The 25,293-nt window shown below is 31.0% G+C and overlaps 1 protein-coding gene and 1 long non-coding RNA gene across 4 annotated transcripts in view; both read left to right on the forward strand.

Moving 5' to 3' along the window:
* The window catches only part of LOC140062403 (high affinity 3',5'-cyclic-AMP phosphodiesterase 7A-like), a 62,359-nt gene that overhangs the window by 3,820 nt on the left and 33,246 nt on the right, over positions 1 to 25,293 (forward strand). The window contains exon 1 of one of the 3 annotated variants that reach the window (XM_072108610.1): positions 5,729 to 8,051. The exons of 1 other annotated variant lie outside the window; for it this stretch is intronic. In XM_072108610.1, coding sequence (XP_071964711.1) covers positions 8,001 to 8,051 — 51 coding nt within the window. In that variant the 5' untranslated portion in view covers positions 5,729 to 8,000. Of the gene's footprint in view, positions 1 to 5,728; positions 8,052 to 19,619; positions 20,097 to 25,293 lie in introns of those variants that run through there. One more of the 3 variants, XM_072108611.1, reaches the window with a different exon arrangement.
* On the forward strand, positions 22,758 to 23,803 carry LOC140062404 (uncharacterized). The gene is made up of 3 exons (XR_011847480.1): positions 22,758 to 22,897; positions 23,260 to 23,382; positions 23,571 to 23,803. It is a non-coding gene; the product is annotated as an uncharacterized lncRNA (long non-coding RNA).

The raw sequence follows: 25,293 nt of genomic DNA on the forward strand, positions 1-25,293 counted from the left end.
TTTTAAACCATAAGAGTTACTACTCAGTCATTCATGCTGGGGTACCTCCTAATTATCCAACAAGTGTTTACACTTTACAACAGTATTTTACATTTAGTAAACTACATACAACCAATCAATTTTCAGCCATTTTTTTTTAGATGACATACATTTATTTTTCAGAATAGGTATAAAAGATACCTGTTCATAATGTTGTCATGCTTAAAATATGTTGTACATTTTTTTCTGACAGAATAATAAATAAAATTTGAAAACAAATATAAGCAGTTAATGAATGTTAAATTTAGGTTAATAAGAGTATGTTCAATTTAGAGTATGACTTTGCGAAAACCAGTACATAAAAAATGCATGTTTTTGATAATTATTTTTGTGTGTTTTTAGCATTGTTTGTTTCCTGTTGCTACATAATTGATTACAGCATTAACATATTTAAGTCATCTTGACATTTTCTCATTATTATATTATCTAAAGGCAGCAGAACACTTTATTTAGAGGGACACGCCTCTATTCAGGGGACACCTACTATACCAATGGACACCCTACTATTAAAGAGATACTTTCCTGTAAAAAAATTGAAGTTAAGTATGTATGAAATATGACCATCTCTTATTGAGAAGACTCTCATACTTTAGGGGAAACACACCCCTATTAAGGGGATACTTTTTTGGCCTCAAATTTGTGGTTTTACTTTATTTGAACTTGTTTCTACAGTACCTGTTCTTTTAGGTCTGTTTTTAAATCAATTAATTCATGTCTATTTACAGTATATAATATAATATATTAAGCTAATTTTACAGTAATACTAATACTGTACAGTTTTTAGTAAACTATTGCCTGCTTCTGTTGTTACTTCCTTTGATTGTTTAACTTCCTGATGTAACTATAATATCAAGATTACTAACTAATATACACCCCTATAAACAAATGGAACAGCCTATGTTCTCAATGCTAATTATTATTATTTGTAACATCATGTACTGCATGTTATTTTACTAAGAAGGAATAGCCTTGCTTCATTTATTAATCCCAAGTAACAGCAAAAAAGTAGCTTAGATAAACATCCGTTTTGTAAATGGAACTTAAAAACTTATTATTTAAGAAGTCCTGTATGTGTTTTTAATAATAAAGCAAATTTTGTATATATTTCTAAATTAAAAGATGTTAAAAATGAAGTATCTCCCTTGTTTTAACCTTTAAAAGTACATTATGTGTGAATTATTTAAAAAAATATCTACTGTATTATTCATTAATGTTATTTAGTATTCCAACACCCTGGTTGCATTCATTTTGTTTACGAAAGTAAATGTACATTGACTTAAAATAAGAGAGGATTTTAGTAAGTACTATTGTACTCTAACAAGTACTCATTTTATTCCTGGTTAATATACAGTATTTTAGAGATAATGATGTCATAATGATGATAATGATGATGATAATGATGTCATCCTTTTCTAATTAAGGAAAGAAGAATGAAATAATATAGAGTATCCGTGACTGACTGGAAGTCGTCGTTTAATACTAATTAAATAGTTTCCATCATTAGGAATTCTGTTGTACTGTAATAAAAATATTATTCAAGGTTTATTTATTTCAATTGTTCTTGCAGTTAAAAAAAAACCTGAATTACAACAATCTTGACAATATATAAAAATTGGATACATAATATAAAAACATTTAACATTAAAATTAACATCTCCATTAATCAACAACATACAATTACAATTTAAAATATACATTATATTAAAAAACAATTATTAAAACCGAAATTTAGAACTGTCTGATATTGAATAATATAATATTGCCCCGCGAATATGAATTGTAGTAAATTGCATTAGGCCCGGTTATTTAAAATATTTACGAGGTAGGGAATGGGGCTACGTTTGTATCGTTCTGTAATAGGTTACGTTAATAAGTAGAATTAGCATAATACTGTACAATACTGTATATCATATGATTTCACTATTAATGCAGTAATTCTAAACATTCTCCTTCTCTCTTAATTCTGATGATATTGATAATACTGTATAAATCATCTTTAGGCGGAAAATAAAATATAATTTCTGAGCTGAGCTGATTTCTGAAAACTTTATAGAATTTAAAGGTTATATTGATACTACAGTATATTCTCATAACAATAAATATAAATAAAAGATTAATACAACAAAAAATTTTATTAATTTTAACCAACTTAGCAATTAGTACTACTACTACTTTTATTGTTAGCAATAAAAATGTTAATTTCAACACCAGATGAATATTCTACGACAATATCAGAATATTACTTTGATAATAATAATGTACTGTAAGTAAATAATGATGTAGTGTTTGCTTGTTTATTAATTGTATATACTATGTTGTCTGTTACCATGCCAAACGCATTTGAGGGAAAATTAATTCATATTAATTACTTTTTGTCATTATACAATTTAATTTCTTCATTTTCATTTATTTCTTGATGCAGTATGTTAATGTCAATAATTGTTGGAAAACTCTTTTGGGCGAGTAAGTGACAAGATCTGGCTTGACTGGCAGTTAGGATGTTAAAAGAACTTGCTTAAGTATCACCCTAATTTTGACGAAGAGTATTCTGAAACTATTCTTGGCCAAATTTAGAAATTTCTAACAAAATTTAGTTATCTCTTATTGGACCTGGATTAACAACTCTGTTGGCCACTGCCAAAATAAATAGAGACTGGTGACTTTAATTGATCTACCGCACAGCACAACTTATAAAAGAAGCTCATTAAAATGTTCACATTATAATTAGTACACGAGTAAGTGACAAGATCTGGCTTGACTGGCAGTTAGGATGTTAAAAGAACTTGCTTAAGTATCACCCTAATTTTGACGAAGAGTATTCTGAAACTATTCTTGGCCAAATTTAGAAATTTCTAACAAAATTTAGTTATCTCTTATTGGACCTGGATTAACAACTCTGTTGGCCACTGCCAAAATAAATAGAGACTGGTGACTTTAATTGATCTACCGCACAGCACAACTTATAAAAGAAGCTCATTAAAATGTTCACATTATAATTAGTACCTGTCAGTTGATGCTTTTTGTACTGTATGTGTTTAAAATTGTTATATGTTTGATATAGATATTGCAATTTTTATGGGTTAGGGTCATGTCAATGCGATATAAAAACACATTGAAACACGGTTTTATTTATTAATTAGATTTAATTTATACAGTGGATTGATTTGCTTGTTAGTAAAATAGTAAATTATTCATGATATACTGTACAGTAAAGATTGGTATCTGCAAGAAATTACATTTGGAAATTTGTGTAAAATGCTATACATGCTTTGCAAGCTAACATCCCTGCTATTAGGCTGATATGTACATGGGATGTGTCTAACTACTAAAATATACTTTTGTGAGAACACTTTGGCCGAAATTGCCAAAAGGAATTGACAAAATTAGGAATCAAATTTAAAGTTAAGATTTTATTCTAAAAAACTGACATAAATAAAGCTATAATAATAGCGTTGTAAAATGTCTCAATACAACCATCTTCTGGAGAATGCAAGTAGAATCCAATCATTTCTAGAATTCTCCAAAAAAATGGTTTCAGCTGAGCATAAACAAAACGTTGCAACCATACTTTTTTCTTTTTGGGAAACCAACATAATAGGATTTTTTAAGCTCTATTAAACTTCTCTCAAAATAAAAAAAATACACATTTTCTAACCTTATTAAATATTTATTAATCGGTCATGTCTCGATCTGCAGTACCAACAGATTTTTTTTTTCTGTTATTCATGTTTTAGATTATAATATTTATTATTATTTCTTCAGTGCATTTCTTTTCTTTTTTATTTGTGTCCAGGCTTGCCCAACTCAAGATTTTTCCCAACATCTTTCAGGGCTTTTGCCTTCATTTTCTGAAACATATTTTTATAATTCTGTACAATCTTGTTTTCCTATGTATTCAGATTTTGTAAATAAATGTTTATTATTTTTATGTGCCAAACATTATTTGTTGTTAAACTGGTATTAGACAGCTTTAGATTACTGTAGGTAACAATATCTGGGCAAAATTTTACTGGTTTGTGATGAAAGAATAACCTCTCTCTCTCTCTAAAGTACCATAGATATAATTTGTGTCAGTTACAATTTTGAATATTAAACTCTTTTAAAATATCTAATTGTTTGATAAGATAAATGTTTGCTAGTTGCCATAGAGATATAAATATTGTGGTTATAATCAGTAATTTGATGATATATTTTGTGAACTATTGGTGTTGTGCTCATTGACTCATGCAATAAATCAAGTACATATTTCATCCTCTATTGTTTGTGTCTCTTAAAAGAACAAATATGATGACAAACAGAGGTGTAATTTATTTTCTATGTATCCTTTGTTGACTTGCATTTCTGTATTAACTGCTACCAATGAAATGTCCACCTTAAAGTACTCTATTCTGCCTTGCAATATTAACCATCTTATTAGTTGCTTTTAGTTGCTATGGTAATGAGCGACCATGGTATTTATCAAATTTAGAATTTAATAACATGTCCTTTGTCCTGTTGTGTATAATGATTAAACAATCGATTACATCACAGTTTATAGCTGTACTCTGTATCTACTTATTTTATATTAAATACACATTTATTTTTTGCATTTACTTTATTTAAATCTACTGTATTTAAACAAGAAATAGTTTTTTCTTACTAGCACTAGCTTGTTAGCTGCAATTTTTACTATTATTAAATCTACATGCTACAGTATATGATAGGTTAAACTAATTACGAAACAAATTTAATACCACAACATAAGGAAAATGTTATTATTTTGATTTATTTATTCAATTCGTTCATTCATTCATGTGCTGTCTTTGATCCGACGGTTGGCAATCATGACCCTTCAATCGTCCTGTCCTCTGCCATCCGTTTGACTTCAGCGTAGGTTCCCAATCCAGTCCACTCTTTGATGTCATCTATCCACAATCTCCTTGGTCTTCCCTGCCCTTCCAACCACACATCTTTCCATTGAGTGCAAGCTTTAACAATGAGCCAGAGCTTCCTCTTATCATGTGTCCTGCATATCTTAATTTAGATCTTTTAGATTTATTTTGCAATGTATTCATGGTGAATCTGAAGATATTAACCATTTTTTATTCAACTGTAATGCTTTTGACGAAATCAGAAAGGAAGAATTAAGAAAACTAGAAAATGAATTGACACTCGGTAATGATTATGGCATATGGACACAATAAATGCAAATTAATGATGAAAGCAAACTAAGGTTTATCTTAGGAGGAGAGTCTATTCTTTCTGACAATTCTTACAACGCATTTGATAAATTTTGTAAAAGCTTTTTAAGCTTGTCATAGAAAAAACGGTCTTCGTTGAAATATTCCCAATAACTGTTGTATTGTTGCTTGTATATAGTTTAATTAGGTGATCATTTAGAATATAAGCGTATAATAGGATGGCATACATCAACATTTTCTGATCGTATGTTAACAGACGTGCATTTTTATAAAAAATTAATTTCAGTAAAATGATAAAAATGATCACCTACAGTATAATTCGTCAAAGTGACGAATTAAATTCTAGTTTTCTTTTAGTGTTTTTTTTTTCTCTCATTATATTTTGTTTCTTTTTCAAATTATTTGTTTTGTTTTGTAAATGGGTCAACAAATAAATAAATAAATAAATATATTATTGTATAAATTTGCATTTCTGAAATCCATTTACTGTATATTTGAAGCCATGGTACTGTATATTTACCTAAAATGGTCATTTATGTTTTACTGGAAAAAGCAGATGGTTGCAAATAAACAGAACAGTTGGTAATCGTTAGTCATGCTGTAGCTTGATTATAGGATAATATATAGTGCCCTCTATAGTTTGCTACATCTTTATGTAACCTTCTTTCCTTCAAAGGTGACAGACCTACTGTGTACAATGGAGAAGTGCATATTGTTGACGTCATATAATTTAGTCATTTTTTATTAAATCATTCATAGTTTTAGTATTAGTAGTCACTGTAAATCCCCACTGGGATTTTCAACAGATGCTTTGCTGTTTGAAATTATATTTAATGATAAATATTCAATTTTACTTTGTCTCCTAACTATACTGTGTAATGTAATACATTGGTAAATTGGATTGTGTTTCGTTGTGATGTAAATGTTTTAATATTAAATTTGTAATGGATTAATATTAATAATTACCTTTAGGTGAAAATAAAATACTAAACACTTTTCTGTAAATTATCCCTTTTTAAATTTAAAACACTGTTTATTTATTTAATTAACAGTCGACCAAGAGGAAACCATTGGCCAATGACCCAACACAGCTGTACGGGACCGTGTGTGGGAAAGTTGGAAATCTTTCAATTATTCTGATATATTTACATCCCTAATACGATAAATTTATCCTTTAACAAAAAGTTTACTATTAAAATAGAAATTGTTAAAATAATAGGAATCCTACTTCAATCAACCACCTGACAATGTAAAAAATTTTAATAAATTACTAATAATACAGTAATAACATTAATTGTCTTTTGTATAGCACCTAACATTTCTAAAGAGCTATACGACCACAAGGCTCAAATTAGGTAGAAATTACGTCATAGAAATTAGTGGAGTGGCCGAGCGGTTAAGGCAGGGGCTACGCGACAAACCATACCGTAACTATACAATCAGCACAGGCAGGTTCAAGTCACTGCTCGACCATTGTTCTGTTAGTAGAACAAGTCTTCTCGGATAAGGACTTAAAACTGGAGGTCCCAGTACATCTTTCTGAAGAATAGGGGTTACCCCGGTGTACTGGTCCATTCAGCCCCTTTGTTGTGGACAGACAAATGGATGCCGTTTGGTGGCAGCACTCGACATGAAAGGAACCTAGGGGTGTAGAAAGTTGAGGTATGTGCTATCCAAACCTGTGCGCAATTCAGTCAAGTAGGCTGCAAGTCGCAGGTTATACCCCATACCATTTACATATTTCATATGCTATGCGAAAGAAATTAGTTTTCAGCAACTTTTTGAAGATGTCAATAGAGTTGATATCAAGAATGATACCTACTGTACACTGTACATTTTGACATGCAATAGAACTCCTATGAAGGGGACATCTTCCTTCAGGACCCAACATAGTGTCTCCTTAATACTAATATAGGGGTTGGTGATTTCACAGGAAGGTGTTCCCTGACTGAATATAAGGTAAACCTGGCCTTCAAATACTATGGTTAGTTTGATGTCATATATTGATACTGAAAAAAACACCAACACATTGTTATTCACATTAAAATTGACAAATTAGGGATATTCTCCAGATGCTAGATTTTGTATTAGGCTTTTTAAAGTGTTGTTTGATTTTCATTTGTTAGGTGGTTAAAAAATTTGAAGAAAATATTCTACCATGTTGCTATAGAAAAGGAATGTTTGTTTTACGGACTACATCATCTGAACTAAAAAATGTAATTTATCGACAATACAGTCAATTTGTGTTACATAATCTGTTTTATGTGTTGTTAAAAGTTTGGAGGTGATCCCTAATTGTTCCATTGACTCACCTTCCCCTCTGGAAGAAGGTTTCAACTTCCTGACACTTAGGTCAAAGTGCACATGCTGAATCTAATGTTCACATATCTGCAGCTGATCTTAATGTACATTGAAGAGCTTGTATTGTTAATCTAATACAGGACTACTTTATTTAAACAATAACAGTGTATTGACTACAACTGTAGGGCTTAAGCAGAGTACAAAGGTGTTTTGGATACTCACTTGAAATGTCCTCGACCACCTAGCTGAGTGTTAGTACATACCTTACCACCAGTTGATCAAGTCACTATTTCATCTATGTGAATTATAACTTTGTGTCTATTACAAGGTAGTCAAATGGACAGAGGAACTTATTTGTATGTGTTGGAGATTTTCACTAGGATTTTTCAGAACCAGTTTTTAAAACTTTCTATTTTCTGGCTGGTATATTGTTAGTAACAGACACCGTTTCATTGCTTAGTCTTTACATGGAGAACGCCAATGGGCTTGTCATCCCACTACGAATCAAGAATGAGCAATGGAGATAAAGATGTAAGTTGCTATGGAAACATGCATGCATATCATTGTAAAACATAATGTGATTGTTATAACTGTAACTTTCTGCCTAAGTATCTGTAATCAATTTTTAATGATGAAGTTTAAGATTGGTTTTTGAAATTTAATATGTGGTGTTCATCATATAATTTGACTTTTTATTATTATGTTATCCTTGTCATTTTTTAACAATACACTATCATCAGTCAACCTTCAACTTTTCTTCAACCTTCCTGACTTATACCTATAAAGATTATATTATAATATTATTTAGATAAAGACTTAATTAAAGTGTTTATACTTATTACCATAATATTAAGTATATAGTTGTGTTATTATTATTACCAGTTTAATAGATAAATTAGGACCAAATGATAATTTGTGAGGTGAGAGGCATAATGTGCATGCTGGAAATATTTTGTTAATGAAAATATTGTTAAATGCTGGAATGATTATGAAATGCTATTATGCTTTCTATAATACATTGACACCATATAGTAGGTGATGTGGATAAAAATTGCATATAGTCAGAGTGCCTGCCTACGTAGTATGTTGTATGTTAAGCCTGCCTTCTTTCACCACCACCCAAACTTAAAGAGAAGTAATCCCACGTCAGTAACAGTGGGTGATCTGCAATAGGGGTTTTTTTCGATTGCTAGACTATGATAAGATTTCCAGTTAGATTCTCGTTTATCGTTGCTATTTCACCGTTTCACAATTTCATTTATTTTGGCATTTAAATCACATGGTTGTTTAGTTTCTAACATATGATAATAAAAATAATGTCCAATTAGATAATACAGTAGTACTGTTCCAAAAATCAAGTTAAATATATTTGTATTTTTTACTAGATGACAGATTTTTAATTTAGTTTAATGATTGTACATCCTCGCATTGTGTACTTAAATCGTCCTTGGTATTAGCAGTATTGTGAAATAATTTGCCAATCAAATCATATTCCTGCAGTGATAATTGACTCTAGTTGCACTTAAGCATAATATAATAACTCCACCTTGTTAGTTTAAATATTCTATAAGAAAGATAAGATATAGCCTATAGTAATATTGGAAACACATACAATGTATTCAACAAGTTAAAAAGGTACCGCATAAACTAATAACAGAGTTAAAGAGTGCGTGACAGACTTCCATAGCATTGTAGTTGTAATTAAAAGGTGTTCACTGAAACGGAATTTAGGTCAAGGAAAAACAAACACTTTGTCTTTGGTACGTGCTGACTGGAAAGCGTAGTGTCTAGGGCACTTACCCTTTTCTCGCTCCCGTGTTAAACTGCATAATGATTCTATACAGATAATATTTTTAAAAGAGTTGACTTTTGTAGCTTTAAAGGTTATGTAGAGGTTAGTTCTGATGAGAAATTTACAATGTATCGCATTTTCATCGGTTTTTCTACTCTTACTTTATGCAATTTGACGGGCAAATTTTATAATCAATAGTACGTACAGTGTAATGAGGAAAAATGGTGTTGTTGCACACCTTCATTTTGGCTGCGAAAGCAATTTGACCTTAGCTTAGTAGAACTCCATCTCAGATATGTCTGATTGATGATGACAATACTATCAATTGTAACACAAAATGAGGTGAAGGTCTGTGTTTAACAGATACAAACTATTTTTTAGAGTACTCTCGTTAGATTTGCTAGGAGATGGGTGGACAGAAAGGATCTGATGGTATACCAATAAATCTTCGTTATTTCATGTGTTGTCCACAAAACATGAAAATTGATAGACTTTAAATAGGCCATTTCGCAGTTTTAGTATTAAAATTATTCACTTCTGTAGCAAAAAATGAAAACAATCAATGGTTATAAACAAAAACTCCATTGTCTGGCAGACAATGGTCTTTCTGTTGACTACTTTTTGGTCTAAATTGCAGTTTTTTCAGGTAAATATATTTTTTTTTCAATCTAATTTTTAGTCAAAGTGAATACTGTAACAATTATGTGACAAGGCATATTAAAAAAAAATTTTTTTTCAGGGGACAATGTATCTTTAAGGGAATATAATTTCTGAAACAAAATTGAATTATATACATTTCAAAAATCTGTACAACAATTGAGTAGATTTATAATGAATAATTATAATATTGTACTTTGAACCCTCTTGTATGAAATTGAGATTGACAGTATGTGATGAAAACTTCCCTTTCCACAAAATCAAACGAACATTAGAGAAAAACCTAATATTGAGGGCCTCTGGCAGTGTTTCCAAATTTGAGTACCCTTTATTCTAATTCAATAAATTACCGTAATGTCCAAGAAAAAAGTTTATAATATTATAGTATATGGAAATTAGAGGATCAGTAGGGGAAACATAATATCCTTTGTTCTTATCCTGTGAACTGACAATTGTCTCAAGTGGTGTGAAGCATTTCCTTCAAATCTCGCAGAAGAAGTTTTAAGTACAATTGCGATTGTGTTGGTACTGGAGATATCATGGCAAAAAAAAGAGGGGAGCGAGGAGAAAAGACACACATCCCAATATTCCTGCATGCGCACAATGAACTAAACATGATGTAGTTAGGTCATCGATAATCGAAAGGTCCTTCTTACTTTACATTAGTGAGTCAAATGCAATGTTCGTTTCTTTATAGAAATTTGCTAATTATTATGAATATAAAAAAAATATACCAGTATTTTAAATTTTAAAAATTTTATTTATAGTATAATTTGGAATTTTCTTTGATGTTTGGACATTTCAAAATATAATGAAAGACAAACGATGTTCTGGACGAGGCACATTTGTCCATTTTAAGTGTGTTTGTAGATCTGGTATATACCAAGAGTTGATTAAATGTAAACATAATGTGAACTGGATTTCAGTAGTACAGTACTCTAGAAACCCTACCAAAAATTAAATGTTAACCACAAACAAAATAGAGAATCCTGTTTTCTTTCAATTGTATTGGTTGGTTGTATTGGTTGGTTCTGAGTTACTGTATCTTTTTTTTCGGGAATTTAGTGGTGTAACCACAAATTCCCTTTAACTATAAGTTCCTACTTTAAGGGACCATGTCAAAATGATTCTACTGACAGTAACTACATTTTGTTTTAAAACCTGTTTAAAGCAATGAAAGCTCTATAAACATGATCACTGTTTACTGCCATGACTGCTTCATTAACTCCTTTATTGAAACAAAATAAAATCATAAATTATTGCAGTAAACAATGTAGTTACTGCAGTAACTGCAGAGAATGTTTCCTAATTCGAACATTCAAACTTTATTAAACAAGTATAGGAAGACAAATACATGTTTAGTCTAATGTTTGTATGATTTGGGATTGGTTAGGAACAACTTGCTTGCAAAAACAATATCTGATTCTTGTTTACCTGAAATATGTCAAATAAATGACACTGTTTGTGCAGAATAAATTATGATAGAGATAATTGTTAATGTAAATCAGTACAGGTTTTGTTTTTAAGAGAGGATATGTTTATTACAAACTTCTTTCTATGAAGGTATCCCTTTGGAAGCCTAAAAACAAACTAATAAAGAATTGAATGAATCATAAAAAAAACCTGACTGTGTATGAATTCTAACACGTGCTGTGTAAACAACTGCCAAGATCTCAAACATATTGTTTTGAAAAAGTATGTGGAAGTCGTTTAAATTAAATTGTTCTATTTCGTTACTTTAGATGAGTGGACATTTCCTATGTGTAAGTATTTCATTTCTATTATTCAGTTGACATAATCATAAATAATTTGTGTGCGTTTAACTGATGGACAGCGGCTGTTGTAACACTAGTGTATGTGGCCGCCGTCTAGCATTTATCAATGTTTAATTTGTGTGCGTTTAACTGATATAAAGCGGCTGTTGTAACACTAGTGTATGTGGACGCCGTCTAGCATTTATCAATATTTAATTTGTGTGCGTTTAACTGATGGACAGCGGCTGTTGTAACACTAGTGTATGTGGACGCCGTCTAGCATTTATCAATGTTTAATTTGTGTGCGTTTAACTGATGGACAGCGGCTGTTGTAACACTAGTGTATGTGGACGCCGTCTAGCATTTATCAATGTTTTTTACAATCATTTCATAAGGCAATTGTACAGCAACTGTGGGGTTTGCTTGCACATATTTTGTATTTAAAAAAGTTATTTAAGTCTGGTTTCCATAAAATCGCTACACGACAGAGCGTAGCAATTCTATGGAAACGCTAGAATTTATCGGGGATCTAGTACGCGAGCGCTAAATATTCTTTGGTACGCGTATACGATTCATCGCCGGCAAAGTTGAACATGGTTGAACTTTGCCGATTTGACTGCGATGAATCGGGGAGCCTTTCCGATTGCGTCGGCGACATCTGCGCGTGTAGCGATTTTAATGGAAACGCTGTAGCAATTTTAATGGAAACCAGGCTTTAGTTTGTATTAAACAATTTAGGGTATCTATTATATTCTTTCTATCAAGTCATCATTAGAATACCCTATAGCTTTTAGATTTATTAAATTTTAATTGATATATTCCCTTGAAAAACTGCTAACCCTTGATAATTTTTAAATTTAAGTTCAATATTTTAGATATCAAATATATAATACAAACAAAGAATGCATTGGGTTTGTACATAGCAATTCAACTATTAAATAAAATTCTCTATAAATTATGGGGATTTTTTTTTTCAACAATAAAACTGTTTAACAATAACATTCTATAAGAAATATTGTATAGAGTCATTTAGAGAGTTCCATTAATTTCCAGGGACCAATCCAAACTACTGTATGCTTCATATACCTTGAGTATTTCAGTGCACTTAAATTGATAGATAGAAATAATATGTTCAGACCTATAGAATTATGCCTTGTTTTATTGTTAGGTTGTATTTAGTGTCTTAAAGGTGACTAGCTTACCTGGATGAACCGACATAGGCCTTTTCCCCTTCAAGGGGAGAACATAACCGAAAAGTAAAAATTTATTCCTGAACTCCCCTCCAAGACAGTGGTATCGCCCATGCACTTTAAAGTGGATGTGTACTCATGGCTTTTCCTTCTGTTATTTACTTCAGTATATTAATATTAGTAGGTACAAACATAAAAAATCAAAAAACTTTTCAAAAATATAGAAAAATCGTTGTATATTTTTTTTCAGCAGTTTGGTAATGACCTTAGTTGTAAAGGTCACGTTACCATGTTGTGTTACGCCACGTGACGTGTATCATTTTCGTCTCCCTGCTCTCATCCACATCCGATCGAACGAACACAATTTATTATTGTCTTGCCTTTTGTTATTACTTTTTGCGTCTACTGTTAACTTCAAAATAAAAGCACTGTATGGAATATAAGCGCCATAACAAGTCACATAGAGATATCAATCAAGTGAGGTTAATCTCCATTCGTCTCGCTGATGATGGGGCCTAGGTAGGCCTAGTCTGATTCACATCTTCGCCATCGGCAGTTTGTGATGATTGTATGGGCCTAGGTTCTGGTTCAAACGCATAACAATGTCTTTCTGGTCTAGGCCTACGATTAAACATTGCAGTTTGATCCGTCTATCTTTTCAAATAACCATGCAAAACAATCTTAATCTTAGACTTATTATTTTATTATATATTATATTTTATAATTCGCCGTGGCTAAAGATACGGTACCGTATCCTATATCCTAGTTTATCGAGTCGAGGAGAGATCGATCGAGTCGAGCGTGAGGAGGATCAGGAGAGGCGAGTAAAGAAATTGATTGCCTCCCTAGAAAGTAAAAATTACCACTTGGCTCAAGTGGGTAGTTTTTTTAATTACGTTAATTACGCAAAAATGAATTGGTCAAGCCCCTAAAAACACATCGGGAATGAAAAATTTGGCTTCCGAAGAATCTGAAAACATATACGGTATGTATAATATTTCTGGAACTTACACATAATTTTTATTATTTTTTTAAAACGCATCGTTTTTTTTCAATTTACATGCAAATGAATAGGGAAAATGGTTTGTAATTTGAACTATCCCCCCAGAAATACCTTAATTTAGATGAAAATAATGTTTATTATGAGAGCACCTCCACTTTAACAACCAAGTGTTCACACACTATTACAACACCAACATTTGAGTTTTGGAAAGTGACAGGTCAGTGTTGTGGTGGGGAGTGTATTTACAGTAGGAGACCCATCTTCTCGTGGAACATTTAGCTGTTGGTCCCACATGTGCGTGCTGAATTTGTAGTGCCTACAGTAGATCCTTGTTAAAGACATATCTAGTTTAATATGAAATGATTCATAAATTGATTAAATAAATTACTGTAGCACGAATATTTAATTTGTTGACCTCTTTTTGTTAAATAATTTGAATACATACAAGCTTGATATTAGACATTAATTTGTCTAGTTAATATTTTCCATAACCTGTGCTAATGACTTAATACCAGGAAATGAAGCAATAATGCAAACCTTCAATTTGAGTTGATTATAGTAGTACTTACTAGTAATATTAAAATAATGAGACTTATCTCATTTTATCGTATCATCCTTACTAAGTTGTTAATGATCTTTATCCTGGATTTACATTGGATAATCATAAAACTTTGATTTATGTATTTTCTAATAAACCCTGGATTTGGAATAATCAAGTAATTCCAATGAAAAATGCCATAATGAGGTAACACATTCATTTAATAAACATTTAATACAGCTGTTAGAAAGAAGACAGTCCAAAAGACACTGTACATGTTTACATGTTTACAATCTTCTTCTCTTTTCTTGCGTCTATGATGAGGACTTTCGATGGGGCATGGAAATGCTAGTACTGAAAATACCAATTTTTTTAACTTTTACTTTTTACTAGTAATTCTTAATTTTAAACCAATTTTTATTCATGTTTAACTTTGTGGAAGTTTACAATGAAACAAATTATATAGAGTACCACAGTTTCTGGGTGAACCCTCTTTACACTATTTTAGACTGTTTTCCTGTTTTTGAACATTGAAAATTCTAGCAAATTATCTTTTTATAAATTTTGTCCCATTTTGTTTCTGTAGAAAGTTATTCTCTACTGCTAAATTAACAATTCTCAAAACATCAAAAAGAAATAATAAAAGAAATAATTGTTATTGTTGAATTGAAAATATTCATGATTTTAAATTGAATACTAGTTATAGTGTACTAAAGTAAAACAGTATAAAGATATAGAGATAATCAAAATATAGAGTTAAAACTACTGCTTCAGACTAACTTAACATAGTCACCTTCTTGCCAAATACTTTCCGTCTTGTTGGTTTAATGTAGTATCGATTGTTTATAAAAATATTATAGTAAATTAGCTCCGATGACGGAACACCTGGGCTTCCCAAAGATTCGCTCTTCTTTCTGGCTGTTTTACTTATACCATTTTTTTTTTGCTTATTTCATTTATCTCCATTGAGATTCAGCTAATATTGTCATTTTTTCAGTAATTTCCTTTCGGATTTAGTGTATTATAGTATTATTAGTTTGTTTTGTTGTTTTTGAACTAATATTATAATATATGAACCAATCAATGGTTGGTTTGGGTATTGTAACATCTCATTCAATCTCGATTATTATCTAGCAGTGTTGTTAAGGTCATTTTAATTACTCATTACTATGTGTATGAAGTTTGACTTGGTAATTAAAAATTGCCAAATCCAATCTTTTTGCACACAAATCTGTACTTGATTGAAGAGTCCATTCTCTTTGCAAGTAGATGTCAATCTATCAATTTTGACTTTGTTTCTTTCTCAGTTCAATTTTATTTAAATACAGTAACTCACTGTAAAAGTTTGATAGTATAAATCCTTCAATTAATTGTGGATTTTGGATTGTAATTACAGTTTGGATTGGATGGACGCAGTGATTATCAAATTTACTCACTTGTACTGTGAGCTGTGTTTCTGAATTTTAATTTTCTATGTGAAATTCTAGAATTGAGTTTGAAATCTTAAATAAGATCTAAATTGAAAGATTCTAGTGTTTGCTTTATATACATTATATATTCGTTGGTATTTGTAAATTGGCCTTGGTGCAATAGTAAGTAAATTGTAAATGTCAACAAATTGCTTTTCCACATAAATATTATGATATATTTCTCCTATTCTGCAATAATGTTTTTATTTCCAATGTTACTTATGCAATCCATGGAGTCATTAGAAGTAGTGAAGTTACCTTACAATCCTAAGGTCCAGGTTCAATCAGATTGTAAACAACTCCTCTCCCCTAAGCCACAAATGAGACTTGGTTTATAAGCATGATAGTTTCTCCATCCTGTAATTAGTGAAGTACTTGCTCTTGGATATGTATGAAAAAAGTAAATAAATAGTGTCTGAATAATAATTGTTTATATGTATTATAATGGTGGTGTATATTATTGGCAGCTTCTTTAGGGAGATGAAAGTTGTTGTGATATCATCTATTGAAAAGCACTGTATAATAATACAACATATATTCAATAATTGTAATTTAGTTTGATATTAACTTCATAAAATCATATCAATCAATCAATACAATAACTCTACTCATCAATATCTTAATTTGATGAATAGATCTAGGTAAATAAACTGTTTAATAGTTAATATAAAGTAGGAGTTAAAAATGTTAGGGAAATGAATCAAACCCACATTATATATTAAAGTATAGATTTCAAACAAAGAACTAAACAATATGAAATATTACAAATCCTCTATACTGTAGCCTGAATTATATTGTACAATAACAATTCTTTGAAAAAGCTTTCATCAAGGTTATTGAAGAAGATGATTGTATGATATGTGTAAAGCAACACAACATTCACATTCTTGCTTTTATTTCCCAGCTAATACTAAAAATGTACTCACTTTAAATGTTATCTTTCGGCTCAAAATTATATGACATTAATAAAACTTTGCGTGATATAGAACAAGGTTCTCAATAACATTACTAAGGAAATTTTACCTAATATGAACAAAGATAAATACTATGGAAATACATACAAAATAAGCAAAATTACAAACTATTTAGTCAAAGCAAAAAAAAGAAGTTAATATAAATGTAACGAAGCCACATGAGGCACAAACAACAAACAAAACTCACTTGTGTTTGAAGTTTATAAGTGATGGTTTTATTTAATTGGAGTAAGTTTTGTAAATTATTTTCTAAATATCCAGGTTGAGTGTTTAGTTTAGATATTGTCAAAAATGGTCATAAATATATAGGTAATTTCCCTTACATACTTTATTGTAAACTATAGTAATACTAAATCATCTTTCTAATAACTAAACTGAAAATGATATAAACATATAGACTGTCAAATGTGTTGTGGTTAGTCAGTGGGTTTCAGTATCTACAGAGGAATTGAATCATCAATAATACTAATAGTGTGGAGGCACTAAAAACTTGGATGGAGATATACAACTATATAGTATATTTCTCCCCTGAAGCAGCTTTGTAATCTCTGAAGATTTTTGGAATTAGTGAAAGCATGAAGGTATAACCTCCATTGTGAAAGAGATCAACATCATTCTAAACAGTTTAATATATATTTCCGGTATTCTCTTTTCAATTTTTAAATTGTTTGTTTAATTGTCTGTACATTTTTATAGTATAGTGTTTTCTATAACCATGTTACATGTTAATCAATCTAAATAGTAGATACAAACTTTTTATATAATAGCCCTCCATCAAGTAAGTATGGTTATTGTCACTTCATAGACTACCGGTGCCAACACCAACTAATGACTTGTGTACTTGAGAAAGTCGGCCTATGCTGATATTGTTGGCTCTTTAAAATAAACGGTAAACAGTGCCCATGCCCATAACTAATACAATTTCTGCAAATGGTCACACTATCTTTATCAAGTACAAAATTAATCTAAATATTTCATACAGTACAATCAATCATTAACTTTGCATTGTGTACTTAATATTGACAAATACCAGTACAAAACTTTTATATGACTTTACTAAATCCTCCCTTGCAGCTGAATACATTATGTTCAATTTCTCTTCACTAATGGACCTGATGTTTAATAATATACTAATACTAATAGCAAATAACCGTGTATTTGATAATATTTCTTTTATTTGAATATGTAATTTATACAAGTGTTTTCCTAGTAGTGGGTGGACACAATTAATTAGTATTTTATTAAATTCAAAACATATAATTTACAGTTACTGTAGTTGTATTACACAAACTAGTACATACATATTTCCTTTTACACACTTGCAGTTTTTGTTATGTATCTGAACCCCTCCATGCTTATTAATGTTAATAGACAAACACCCTTAAATTTTCTAGTTAAACACTCTCAACATGTTTACTTATACTAACGTTGCATGATAAGGTTGTTTTCTAGCTAATAAATGTTCAAAGCTGCACTTTATGAACTAGTTTTATTCTAAGAAGTTTGTTGAAAGTTGTTGATGATCCCTTGTTGTTGTTGCTGTGCTTCTAACTTGTTGCCAATATGGTATTTGCTGCTGTGCATTGGCCTTGCAATTAGGCCTGACCTACTGAAGTTTTTATTCCTTACCTCCCAGGGGAATAGTGGGAGTTGAGCCAAGCTGTCATGGTGTAGCAGTCACTATCCAGCCTGCTTTGGAATTCCAAAGCCTTCATTTCTTAACTGTCACAGGGAGAGTTCACTTGCTTTTCAGTGTCAATAAATGTTGACAACTAGCACAGTGGAGAGAATTCCATTTATATGGAAAGAAGTTTGTTAGTAAATTAATACAGAAAACGCTAATATATTTTATTGACGATATACTATCATGTCAATTTTAGTGGATTTTTTCCTGGTAAGTTTCATTTAATAATTTATCACTTTTAGTCACTGTTATCTAGGGGAATTAGTAGTTTTAACAAAATAATCTCAGGATGCCCCCGACGGAAAGAACAAATGTTTGTACGCACTGCTTGCCTTTTGGGATAGATTGTTATTGAGACATACCTGTATTACTAGAAAAGTAAGAAAAGATATAAAAATATAAATCCAATGGCAAATTACTTCAAATAAGCAAAAAGCTAAATCAAAATGATAAAGTAAAACAAATAGGTTTTCTGAACAATTCTTGGTATTATTATTATTGTTTTTAATTTCTTGTAACTCATGGGATGGGAAATGTTTTTTTTTTTTTACAATATAAAACCTCAAGATAAATTTATTCATGCTTAATTAATATTTTTAAATGTTATGCATTTTGTTATACTTTGCTTCAATTAATACTGTATAGCACAGATGGTACAATATCATAAAGTTGTAATCTGTAGAAAACTAAATTCTTTAGTGCTTAATTTTATCATTAGAATGTTTTAAATAAATGTATTCAAGATAATAATTTTAGTCTTTATGTACAGTACTACTATTTAATATTGATTTGAAGGGAATTAAAAAAGTATACAGTATAAACTCTGTACCATTTTTAAAATCTAATAATTTGTACTAAATTTGACTAAATAGTGTTATTTACAAAATAGTTACCATTTTGCAAGTATGGTACCAAAGGGCCAGGGTATTATAACATGCATTTATCAATGTACTGTTCCCAAATTTAGCCTAAATTATGGAGTGGATTATACTTGGATGGTATTGTTAAATGTAATATATTTTATGTTTTACATAACAGTAGTTCTGGTGTTGTTATGGTTAGAGAAGCTAATTAAACAATAAAACGTTTAAATTATATAAATAATTATAATATAACAGGAAATGAATTGACAGATTAAAAAAAAATGGTTGAATATTATTATAAAGAGAAGCGCAATTTTAGCTATTGAGTTTATAGCAAGCTCGACGATCTCTGTGTGTTTGAGCAGGTAGCCATGACGTATTTTACTAGATCCTTTATTACCATTGTTGTGACGTGACATGTGGGAGGAAGTATAGAGAATTCTTGGTACAGTCAGTAGTCACAGTGTTCAATACAACATAGACAGCAGCAAGATAATATAGGTATCGGTGCATTGACTAGCATAGTTTACGCTACTAATACTATAAGACTGTTAAACAAGAAGATTATTTCATACAGTGTTGGTTTATAGAAATATCTAATTATTTAAATTCTGACCATTGTCTACAACTAATGGTTAACTTGGAGATTACTGTGAGTATAAATTGGATTTTTTTTTACTTGTAATTTTAGTCTTTATGTACAGTACTACTATATTGTGTACAGTGTATTTTAGTATTTTAAAACATTTGTTTTTTATTTGTTTTATAAACTCACATACTGTTTCTCAATTTAATACTGTTTCGCATAATAATGAATGTTGAATTAAAAAAGGCCTCTTGGATTTTTGCCACATAGTACAGGAGTAAACACACATGTTTGTTTTTCGATTGTGCAATATACACCAGCCTACCTTGTGCATTAGTACCTTGTGCATTAGTACCTTGTGCATTAGTACCTTTTGCCATACTATAGAACTAAAAATGCATGGTACTGTACACTATACAATTTACAAAATCAACAGATCAAAGGGAAATTATATTAATTATTTAATATTTTGTTAATTTAATTAGATAAAAACAATTTCTATTTCAATTATTTGTTGATATTTTAACATAAATAAATGCATATGGCCAAGTTACTAATTTATACCATATTAAATAAATTTTTATTACTACATTACTTCTATCTACATAAACAATTTTTTATCAATTAACTTGATTTTGATACATTATATATCTTTCTCATTGATTTTTGTGAACACAAAACTAGAAAATGTATAATATTTAAAAAAATAGTTTTTGTATTAAAATACAACCAGATTTTTGACATGCGATCGTTGGAGTAATTGGTTGTTCACAAATCTTGACATGTGATAAAAAAAACACAAAGTAATTGGTTGTCTTGAAGGATTCTTTTTAGAAGCCTGTGGTCTTAGGACAGTTAATCAATGTTACTCAGTGATTAATCACAGTAAGGTAGCTCCTGGGTATGCTTGTATCCGTGATTGTAGAAACTGCATCAGCGATGAAACCTGCAGTTGCGGATGCGTCTAAAACATTGAATCAATAATTCACTCGCAAACCAATAATTATACAAGAAAATGGGAGATGGTTTAATTTTCATAGAAATAAACGTAGTTAGATATTATGGAAGAGGTTTCCAAGAATAACCTGTGAAACTGAATGTTATGAAATTCGTGTTAATTACTCATCAGACAATACATGCATTGATTGTTGTTAAGTTTCCTTCAAAATGTTCAAAGAAAATCATTCTTGAAAAATTGCAGTTAGGATTTTCCTCACATATTTGTGAGGATTTTATTCAATTTCATTTGCCACTTTGTCATCCAATTTACATTTTTTTTTATGATGAATGAAAAAAAAATGTTTTTGTATCAAAACATTAATGTATGTAATTGTAATTGTAAATACAGCAAGCCTCCTTTGGGCACCCCTATTCAGGGAATATCTCTATTGATATAGTATTAATATAGGATACTTTCATATATGAAAATTAAATTCATATGAAAATTCAAGCATTTTGTTGGATTTAGAAGGTGTGTCCTTATGTAGATGCTAACATTTCCAAACCTGTTGTAAATATGGATTACTGAGGAAGAAATATTGTGAGGGAAGTCGGATTCAATGAGTTTCCTGTAAATTCTTTAGAAAAAGAAATTAGGTCAAATTTACAAGCATTTTAGATATACATAATCGATGAGTATTCACTACTGTTATGTAATCAGACTCTTCACTGTGCTTCAGTTACTGTGTTTATTAAACAACATTATGTATCTAATTTAGTATAAAAATTAATAAAACTATATGTTAATTATGATGCAAAAGATCTTGTACAGTCTGATAAATATTCTGTATAATGTGATATAATAGTTTAATACAATAACAAATTATGAATTATTATATATTTCCTCGTAGCTGATTAGACTGAAATATATATAGTGCTGTTCCGCCATACCACGCCGAGAGTGTTAAAGAGTGGCTATCCAATCGAGTTTGAACAATACCATGAAAGCCCCAGTGGTCTAATGGTTAGGACATCTGCATATCAAGCAGGCGGTCGAGTTCGAGTCTCGGTTGGGGCGACTTTTTCACATTCTCACAGATTTCCTCATCTTTATCGTTTCAAATTAATTAATTAAATTTCAGTATATCACCCGGCGGTTTAGAATTAATTTTCTTTGCCTGATGTGTTTATATATATTAAAGAGCTACAAATTGATGTGTGTGTATATATGTGTGTGTTATTATTACTCGCCAAGTTGATGTTTAATTACTATTTTATGGTCGAAAAGCAATCTTCAAGATCAACTAATCAATTTAAGTCGGGTCTCGAACAGGCATGGTCCAACCATTCACTAAAATTTGCGCCTTATTCAAGATTTGATGTTATTTTCAAGAGGGATCCAGCACCTACTGAGTTCCGTAAACAAGTAAACAATAATATGTTCAACCAAGGAAGATCTTATCCTTCCCTGATTTCTGAAAACTATATCGTGCTTAGAAATATTGGATATTTCCTTGAAAGCAAAAGTAATGATTGCTTTAAAGATGTATTGTCCCCCAAAAAATGAAAAATAAAGATGAAAAAAATCAAATTTTGAATAAACCGTTTTGTAGTTAACATAAAGTTATTCGCTTCCACCGAAAAAAAATCCGAAAAAAATATTGATTTCGCTTATAAAAAAATCAAAATAAGTTTACCATTTTTTGGAACTTATCGGCTCAGAAATTAGGCCGGTAGAGCTAACTCATACATATGCATGATATGTTAATGAGCATCCACACAGCAGAGATCTGATCTAACAATGGACGATGCACGTTGTATGTACAACAACACCACCAGAGAGATCGACGCGATTCGACTGTTTAGTGTTATGTGGGTTTCCCTGGCCTGATCGTATAAATATGTAAAGCTGAGCTGTTAATTTGTCGGTAAGTAGGCCTAGACGGTTATTTTAAATATAATAATATATATAACGCAATAATAACAGGAAGGTAAATTAATTAACTTAGCCTGGGATTTTTTCAGTTCAGGGCTAGGCCTAGAATAATTAATACATGCTGCTGCATATTACTAGGCTAGTAGCAAGCAGACTGTGACAATCGGGTACCTGCAGAAGATGCCCAGCTAGGCCCTATACATTGTACTCTTCATAGACTGGCCTAGGCTATATGCCATCAATCTTAGCTACATTCCAAAAATACAGCCAGCTTGCTGTACCATATATATTTACAGTTGAAGCTTGTTTAATTTAACAAATTTTTATGATAAAAATAAAACAAACATTTTTCAGGGAAAATGGTTGCAATACAAGCCTGAAATTGAGAACCTTCCAGCAGCACTGTACAAGTAGACAGAGGGAAAAAGCCAGCTTAGCCATTTTACAACACAAACAACAAATGTTCTCTGTACTGTAGTAAGTCAAATATTTATTTTCTCTTTTTATAAGTTATAACATTATAAGTAATGTTTTAATTACCATAGAAAGGTAGTATACTTATTTGACTATGTCAAAGTAAGCAATTTCACTAGCCCAATTTTGCACCAAATATGCATGATCTATTTTTTCCAGATTTTCATACTTTGCTTTTACTTTTTTTAAAGACGTTGAGCTGATGAAGACTGGAACAGAGGTCACCCAAAGACAACAATGATAGACTCGGTATTGGAATATGATTGGATATTGCAGGAAAAATATTTCTGACTCTCCTGCTGCATTCGGCCAATATGTTCTTTTCCAGCTTGTAAAATATTGTATAATTTTTTTTGTATTATATGTACAGTATATTATTTTGTAAACATAACATTCAATAAATAAAAAAAAACCTACTACAACAGTTCAGTACACAGGATAAATTCTTCAAATTTACTTACACTTCATAATTTTACTGTAAATATTACAGTTCAAAAGGAGTTAATAAAATATATATATACAGTATATCTTATTGAATTCCTGTATTGTTTGTTGTGTCAATTTGTCTACTAATTATCAATGTGTTGATTAATGGCAGTAATTACGACAGCTATAGTCTTCTAAGATCGCTCACATCCATTACAAAGTGTCATTTTAATAGTAAGAAACGTTTCAATAAATTGTGAATGTTGCCACTGTACGATACATTTTATGTTTCTCACTACTTGCTCTTATTGTTCAATCAATCAACCTAAAAAAAAAAAGAAATTTGTGTCAAAATATCTGCATAAAATGTTTATTTGCGGAATGTTAATTTGAACCTATTGCATTTGATACAGAAAATATTTTTTAAATATTGCATCAGTAAAACATCCAAAACAATATTCGCCGTGGTTAGGATTCCGGCACCGGAACTCAACTGCCAACCGTTAGGGAATCCGACACGCTATTGCGCATGCCCAGAGCGCCGGTAATCGGTGACTCAACAGCGATGGATCATTTCATAGCTCCGCCACGCGGCGAACTAGCGTAGATGCCTACTAATAACGGGATCCACTAATAGTAAATACTAGGCTAGGCCTACCAGCTAGACGTGACCAGTGGGCCTATTTATTTTGTAATTAAAAAGTGGTTGCTTCATTCATATATAAACTTCATATAGGGCCTAATTATGAATTATATAATTACATGAGTTGACTAGTTTTATGATTTTTCAAGTACAAAATAAAAGATTTCATATAACGCATTATAACTGTACATAACATGCAATCACAAGTTAATTTATTGACGGCAGCCACCGCGTGGATGTGAAAAAACTGTTCGGGAAGTCGGGGTCGCAACGCTAAATACAGCATTACGATTCTTACGGTAGATAGATATACCGATTCTTATTAATATCATAATTATTTTAACGCGTGGCGCCTGGCGTATTCGTATTTTAATTATTAATTCATGTATGGCCTAGGCCAAGTTTAATCCATCACTCTCTCGCTCGCGCAACGACTAACTAGGCTACAGTAAATCCTAACACTCCGACCCTCAGCAGTGGTAGTGTGGTGTGCAGTGTGGCACAAGCTATAATATTCACTTCCCAGAGCTCTGAGCATGCGCAATAGCGTGTCGGATTCCCTAACGGTGGGCAGTTGAGTTCCGGTGCCAGAATCCTAACCACGGCGAACAATATTAAGATTTTCTTTTTTTTTTAATTTTCACTGCCGAATAGATAGTTGAAATCTTTAAAAATTAAACCAATTCATCATGATTAAAACAAAAATACATCCCTTCTGGTGGTGGTCTACTGCAGCCCTAGCTAGCAGTGTACTGCCTAGGCCTACTACACTCTACTTCTAGAGACAGAAGTAGGCAGCAGTTAGGCTACTCGAGACTGTCAGTGCTAGTACAGTAGTAGTAGTA

The sequence above is a fragment of the Antedon mediterranea genome, chromosome 11, assembly GCF_964355755.1.
Source record: "Antedon mediterranea chromosome 11, ecAntMedi1.1, whole genome shotgun sequence".
Lineage (NCBI taxonomy): Eukaryota > Metazoa > Echinodermata > Crinoidea > Comatulida > Antedonidae > Antedon > Antedon mediterranea.